Here is an 8405-nt window from a genome sequence, read left to right on the forward strand (position 1 = left end):
TACAATACCTGAGTTTGGAGGATCATTCTCTTTGTGAAAAAATACACAGGTCTTGTTTCCTATAGTAATCCTGTTCTGTTTTATACAATACCTGAGTTTTATCATTCTCCTTATGAAGTACACAGGTCTTGTTTCCTATAGTAATCCTGTAGCTGTTTTATACAATACCTGAGTTTGGTAGGGATCATTCTCCTTATGAAGTACACAGGTCTTGTTTCCTATTAGTAATCCTGCAAACTGTTTTATACAATACCTCAAGTTTGGTAGGATCATTCTCCTTATGAAGGACACAGGTCTTGTTTCCTATAGTAATCCTGTAACTGTTTTATACAATACCTTAGTTTGGTAGGATCATTCTCCTTATGAAGTACACAGGTCTTGTTTCCTATAGTAATCCTGTAGCTGTTTTATACAATACCTGAGTTTGGTGGGATCATTCTCCTTATGAAGGACACAGGTCTTGTTTCCTATAGTAATCCTGTAGCTGTTTTATACAATACCTGAGTTTGGTAGGATCATTCTCCTTATGAAGGACACAGGTCTTGTTTCCTATAGTAATCCTGTAGCTGTTTTATACAATACCTGAGTTTGGTAGGATCATTCTCCTTATGAAGTACACAGGTCTTGTTTCCTATAGTAATCCTGTAGCTGTTTTATACAATACCTGAGTTTGGTAGGATCATTCTCCTTATGAAGAACACAGGTCTTGTTTCCTATAGTAATCCTGTAGCTGTTTTATACAATACCTGAGTTTGGTAGGATCATTCTCCTTATGAAGTACACAGGTTTTGTTTCCTATAGTAATCCTGTAACTGTTTTAAACAATACCTAAGTTTAGTAGGATCATTCTCCTTCTGAAATACACAGGTCTTGTTTCCTATAGTAATCCTGTAGCTGTTTTATACAATACCTGAGTTTGGTAGGATCATTCTCCTTATGAAGTACACAGGTCTTGTTTTTTATAGTAATCCTGTAGCTGTTTTATACAATACCTGAGTTTGGTAGGATCATTCTCCTTATGAAGTACACAGGTTTTGTTTCCTATAGTAATCCTGTAGCTGTTTTATACAATACCTGAGTTTGGTAGGATCATTCTCCTTATGAAGTACACAGGTCTTGTTTCCTATAGTAATCTTGTAGCTGTTTTATACAATACCTGAGTTTGGTAGGATCATTCTCCTTATGAAGTACACAGGTCTTTTTCCTATAGTAATCCTGTAGCTGTTTTATACAATACCTGAGTTTGGTAGGATCATTCTCCTTATAAAGTACACAGGTCTTGTTTCCTATAGTAATCCTGTAACTGTTTTATACAATACCCGAGTTTGGTGGGATCATTCTCCTTATCAAGTACACAGGTCTTGTTTCCTATAGTAATCCTGTAACTGTTTTTACAATACCTGAGTTTGGTCGGGTCGTTCTCATGTAAGGACACAGGTCTTGTTTCTTATAGTAATCCTGTAAATGTTTTATACAATACCTAAGTTTGGTAGCAATCATTATTCCTTATGAAGGATAAGGTCTTGTTTCCTATAGTAATCCTGTAACTGTTTTATACAATACCTGAGTTTGGTAGGATCATTCTCCTTATGAAAAACAGGTCTTGTTTCAAATAGTAATCCTGTAACTGTTTTATATTGCAACATTACAGAAACCAATGAAAAAGTTAATTAGGTTAGTGTTATCTACCATTTATTTGAAATAATGTTTGTTTTTAGTTCTTTAGAAATAATCCATTTAACAAAAAACACTTTTTTAAAAAAGTGATAAACTGTTGATATTTAATGAGAACAATTCGTGAATTTATTTTTTTTATTTTTACAAAAAGAAAAAGGATAAAGAAATCACAAAAAAAAGTTTTTTTCTTAGTTCATATTTTACAGTTTTTCAAGTCAATCTACAATCGTGTTACACTCTTCATTGTTCTCAATATCATTAAAAATTGAAAGGTTGGCATGATGTTCAAAAATATTAATCGAAATGGCTTCATGAATAAGTTTATTGATAATAATTCCGGCTTGAAAATTTTCATTTCCGAGGGCACGGAGTTCCTGGAATTGATAAATATTTTTTTGCCAATAATTTTAAATATTTTCCTTATGTTCAGCCCAGGTCAAAAGGATCAACACTTTGTGTTTTTCGTTCATAATGCTTTAATTCACCTCTCTGGTTAAAATTGGTTTGTTGGAGTGAGGAAATTTAATGACTTTTAATTTTTTCATTTCAAATGTTCCTGATATTCTCTGATTGCACAAAAACGTTGGGGGCGGCATTTTCCATGACAAAAGATAGTTAATACATATAGTTACACATAAAAAATTAAACAGTATCCTGTAGTAATTTTATTATCTATCAACATGACTAGTCATCCTGTTATGTTATGTCAGAAAGAGGTCGGTGTAAAAAATTAGACTTTTTTTCCAAAAAATGTGTAATTGTAATTCTGTTTTTTATTATATCATTTGACAATTTTATACCATGCAGTAAATCAATTTATTTTACAACTTTTGCAAATTATATAAAAAATACGCATATTTTCATTTTTTGATAACTAACCGATTAGAGAATTTGTAATCGATTAATACAAATTTATCGATTCGGTTGAAATGACATAGTTTTATCAATGAGTTTGGTAAATTCTCCTTATAAAGTACACATTTGTTTCATTGAATTATCCTGTAGCTCTTACTTGGTCCTTCATGTGTGAAGCCTCCAAACGAAATTTCCATCATAGTCTGTAGTCAAAATAAAATATAAATCAACTTTTATAAAGTATTTTCATTTACGAATTTTTTCACCATGAACACCTTAACAAAAAGTCTCTTTGTCTATTAACAAAAGATAAAAAAAAAGACTTGATTGCAAAAATTTATCATCGATAACTAGTTTACCCACAGTTAATTGCAATATAAAGTTGCTGCAAGTTAAAATTGGTTTACAGTATTACTACAATTAATAATTTCTGTAAATTTATATTTTTTTTCCTTAAATACAGATTCTTTATCATTTATTTCAATGCTTGAGATATCACACATTTACAATCTGAATAACCAAACTGCTCTCTAAATCACCTGTGTGCTTCCACTTCCAGCATGGAGTCATTCATACAAATAAAGTAATTGTTTGGGCCTGTCTTCACCACCTAGAAAAAACACAACAAAAATTGTATTCATAAATTTTAACAAGAAACATCGTCCTGAAAGCATTAGATTTTACAAAATATGACCCAAACCTACCCCACCGATCATAATTTACACAAATTGAAATTTACACTCTCCAAGGAAGCTTTGCTTACAACATTACATTCAGGAAATCCAAATTTCTCATTCACAGAAAATCAAACTTGGTAAAAATGTTCAAACAAGTCATGTTCTTGACCTTACCTTGACGTTATACTTGATGCCCTCACTGATGAACTCCACGTCCACATGGTTTTTGAGTGACGTAGCCGACAGGATCTGTCCGCGCTCCAGCGAGGTCTGGAACATCTGGAAGCACTCCTGGATCTGGTGGTCCCCGATGTGGAGCGCTCCGGATATCACCCCCAGCATGACGTCCGGCTTCTCCGCCTGGACGTTCTCAGATATCAGCTTGTCCAGCCAGCCCGTCGTTATCTTGTTGTTCTGGTATTCCTCAGTCTCGAAGAGTTTGATGAGGTATTCTACTGTAGTTCGAAAGTCTCCCCGGATTGAGAGCTCCTTCAATGCCACCACTAAATTCCTGTCATTTGATTAAAAATAAGTATTTAAAGAATGCTTCCTTCCATAAATTTTCTGTTCATTAAACTATTGATCATCGTATTCATTATAATTCCTCTTCATTTTTTTCCAAATAAATTCTTAAGTTACTGTACACCGACTTTTATTCGTGTGCGAGAAATTTTCGAGAAATTCGTGAGAGTCTTGTCATCGCAAATATTTGTCGCTGTAAACAGGTCTTGAAAATCTCTGTGTTTAATAATTAATAACAGAACCAAAATCGGTTTTATCTCCAAAATTTTATCATAACGAACTAGTTTTACCCAAGTTAATTGCAAAAATCACCATGAATTAAAGTTGGTTTACAGTATATCAGGGTATATTTCAGTGAGTAGAATTTAAAATGGTTGGAAAAAATTAATAAATGTATGCATAAATAAATTAATTCTATCTAAAGAAAGTGAACATTTTCCTTTGAACATAAATTAAATGATTGCAATTTATTTGAAATTTCTTTTGAAACAAAATATCCTGATATCAGGCATTACCATAAATTGCCCTACCCCCTCCTTCAAACCTTCCCTATCCCCCTCCTCCAATCCCCTCACTCACTCTCTGGCGTCCTCCCTGTTCTCTCCCCAGGAGAAGCAGTGTCCAAACTGGGAGTCAGCATACTCATGTAGTCCCCCCGTGGCAGACACACTGAAGTACCCCCACACGTTCTTACTGCTGCGGAAATTCAACTCCTGGACAGTCCCAGAACTAGGCTTAAATCCCTACCAAAAAAGAATTTTAATATGGTATATGATTATGGTACTGTATATAATGGAAGTTATTAAGTTCATGATAAGGGATTCTACAACGATGAAAAGGAATATTTATCCTGGTCATCAAACCAAAATGTATGGTCATATCATAAAGAAGGGAAACATAAAGTTTACTCCATAACGGGAAACAACTTTATTTCTTGATATATAGATTGACTTTTCCTTCTCATTTTGCTGCAACAAATTTTGATGTCTTTTTAAAGAATCTTACTTCGTCAGGGTTTTCGCTGGTGATCCTGGCTGCTATAACATGGCCCCGGGGTCGGGGGTGTATGGAGGGGTTAGAGAAATCAATAGGACTGTCCCCCCAAGTATCCACCTCATACAGCTGTCTGATGTCCTTCAACCGGTACAGGGGCAGACCCATAGCAATCTGTAATACACAAAATATACAACATATAAATACTGTATTATGCAACTATATTTATGCATCAATTGCAAATAATATTGTCTTTTTCATCAAAAAGTTGCTGGAAAAAAATTGCAAAAGTTCCACTTCTAAAATTCATGTGAACTATCAAATGAAAATTCCGAAACCTTACTGCATATCTAACTAAAAATGATTAGGCTACTGTGTAAAATGTAAGAGGAGTTCAGGGAAGAAAAGTGTGACAGACGGATGGACGGACAGCTAGACAGATGGACAGACATGAGTAACAACAATATACTGCAAATTCCTAAATATAAAGTTTGTGTCAGTTGGATATATATATATTGCAGCAATATAGTTTTGGTGCTTTTTGACACTGGAAAATGTAAATATAAGGCATATTTTTATATGAAATATGCCTAAGTGACAAGTCTGTGTGATTTTTCACACACCAATAATTCACACTAAATTTAAAAACATTCCTTAAATATATACATAGACTTATATTAACAATGGGTGATGTCATGGAAGTTTTTTTAATGGAGGTATAAAGAATGAGCTGGCAAACGTTCGCTCTGTTAAACAGGCCTCAGGTATGGGTATTTAAATCTATATTTATCTCTATTTTAACCAGGAAGTAAATTACAGATCTCGTTCAAGTCTCAACTGAAATCTCATTTGACATTCCAACGTCTAGCTGTCAACAAAGTCGTTTGTCGGTCAATCATAACAGCTGTAAGTACATGCACAATAAAGGTCATTTAATTTAATTTAAATCAGTTTTTATATGAATGATGGAATAAAAACCAAGAAAAAAAGAATTGGTGTTTAAGAATAGCAAATTGAATGAATAATTATATCACAGTTGACATGTTTACATGTCAAATAAATCTCTTTGAATAAAACAAATATATATTAGATTGATTGTATATTGTTTAATGTCCCTCTGCCACTCCACAATAGTACTGCCTCTTGGCACTTCCCCCACCTTTATCCGTGGTATCGCTTATGTTATGGTTATTGTAAAGTTTCAGCTATGTGCCCTCCGCAACTGTAGATTTTCACTCATATGGAGACGTCACCATATGTTGGTGAAGGGCTTCAATTTTTTTACTCAGCAAATAGCAGTGATATCTGTTTTGTGCCAACCCTGCCGCTGACATTCTCAAAACACTTCAAATATGGCAAAGGAACAGTTGCTACCCATTTTATCGACTAGGTCAGTCGCGGCCGAGATACGAACTCACAACCTCCCGATCACGGAGCGAGTGCTCTACCCACTAAGTTACTGTGAACGGTAATATAGATTAGAACATTATTATGTATAAAACATATATTCCTATTTTTTCAGATGGCATTGTCTAAAATTGATATTCCCCTCCGAGCCCAGCACTTTTTAGAATGCGGCATTGAAGACTGTGAAAGAAACTGTGAGTTCTATTGCAACCCTTGTCATCAAAGATTGTGCAAACAATGCAGAGATAAACATCTGAAAAGTCCAGAAAACAAGAACCATGAGGTGGTCCTTTACCAGCAACGTAAACGACAACTTCCTGTGGAGAAATGCAAGATCCACCCCACTAAAGATGTGGACATGCTCTGTGAAGAATGCCAGGTTCCGTTATGTTCTAAATGTGCTACAATGGGAGACCACGAAAGGCATAAATTTGTTGATCTTGAAGCAGTCTACGCAGAAAAATTTGCACTCTTCCAGCAGGAAATCTCTAAAATTCATGAGTATTTTCTCCCCACATCACAAGATTTACAGAAAGAGATTAAAAAAGATTCCTCACAAATCAAACACATCATGGACAACATCAGAACATCCATGAAGACTGAAGGTGAGTCCCTGAAAAGTCTGGTGGACACAGTCATATCTGAGAACATGAAGCAGTTAGACCAGATAGAGCATTCACTGTTAGAAGATCTAAACACCCAAGACAAGACCATGGATGATTACATCACTTATCTTAATAACCTTGTCAAAGAGCTCCACAGATGCCTGTCCTCTACAGAAACCCAGAAATTAATGTCTGAGAAGAAACCAAAGATCCGATCCATACCAGAGACAACAAAACCAGTCACACCAGGATTTACTGCTGGTCAATACAACAAAAGTGATGTCACCAAATTACTTGGTAAAATACATGTCCCCAACACTAAAGCAGAGAAGAGAGAAATAAGGCCCATTGAAAGTGTCTACAATACAGCAATGAAACCTACACATAAACAGATGAAAGAAGACAGAAAGAAATCTGACAAGAAACAAACAATGTCTCTATCTGCCTCTGTCACCAAGGTCAGGGAGTTCAATGTACCAGGTGTTGATGATGTATACCATGTATCACTAGATCAATCAGACAGACTCTGGATCAGTGACTTGGATGGTAATCTTGTCCAAACAGATCTACAGGGGAATGTGATACAGAAGATAAAAACCAGTGGTGGACGTGGTTACCACACAGTCACACAGGACAGGGATCTGATCTTTACAGACAAAGACAAGAAAGTCATCAATAGGATAACACAGGATAATAATATCACTGAATTCATTAAAACTGGAGACTGGAGACCACTCAGCATACACTCCTCCCACATCAACGGGGACTTACTGGTGGGGATGTATGGTAAAGTCACCAGGTACAACAAGACAGGAAAAGAACTACAGACCATACAGAGGGATAACAAAGGACAGGAACTTTACGGTCTACCATACTACATCACAGAAAACATCAATGGAGATATCTGTACATCAACATTAAATAAAGGAGTAGTGGTGGTGAATAAATCAGGACAACACAGGTTCTCCTACACAGGTCAGGGGTCAGAGTTCTATCCCCATGGAATCTGTACTGATGTCCTCGGTCACATCCTGGTGTGTGATGGATACAGTAAAACTGTTGACCTCCTTGATCAGGACGGTCAGTTCTTGTCTCTATTACTCACACAACAACAAGGGGTAAAGTATCCCCGTAGTGTGTGTGTGGATGATGAGAACAATCTCTATGTAGGACAGGATTACACCAACACATTGACCATTTACAAGTATCTACAGTGAAAAATAATACAGCAGTTAAGTACAATCATGTATTCTTTTATACAACCATTCTGTGTGTTTACATGTCATTACACATGCAGTTATGATATTTTTCAATTAAACAAGTAGACATTTTGAATTGTGTGTATCAGTGGTATACTGGAAACGTATTGTTTTGAGTTGTTATACACAATAAAAAAACTGATAAGTTAAAAAGACACTATAGTTTGAAAATAATCTAGTATGCATATATACATGTTAAAGGTTGAATTATTTAACAATTTAAGAAAATTTGCACAACATCATAATTCGAAATTGTTTGAAAGTCAAAGTTGATAAAAATTTTCAACAGCATTTTTTTTTATTCTGAAAATTTTATTTTACATTATTCTCATTATGTACAACTGGCGATATAACATTCCGATTAATGGTCTTCATTACAATTTGTACATACACGATATAAATATTGTTTT

General features: G+C 35.0%; 1 protein-coding gene and 1 pseudogene across 1 annotated transcript; one reads left to right on the forward strand and one right to left on the reverse strand.

The window, feature by feature from the left end:
- Positions 1-6058, reverse strand: part of LOC134278218 (acetyl-CoA carboxylase-like) — a 29793-nt pseudogene extending 23735 nt beyond the window's left edge.
- Positions 5542-7968, forward strand: LOC134278216 (uncharacterized). Its single transcript, XM_062760537.1, has 2 exons — positions 5542-5630; positions 6247-7968. Exon 2 carries the CDS (start codon positions 6247-6249, stop codon positions 7951-7953), a length of 1707 nt encoding a protein of 568 aa, XP_062616521.1. The 5' UTR covers positions 5542-5630; the 3' UTR covers positions 7954-7968.
- Positions 7969-8405: the final 437 nt, after the last annotated feature.

Source organism: Saccostrea cucullata, unplaced genomic scaffold, assembly GCF_032062105.1.
Source record: "Saccostrea cucullata isolate Sc308-1 unplaced genomic scaffold, CSIRO_AGI_Scuc_v1 ctg6704, whole genome shotgun sequence".
Lineage (NCBI taxonomy): Eukaryota > Metazoa > Mollusca > Bivalvia > Ostreida > Ostreidae > Saccostrea > Saccostrea cuccullata.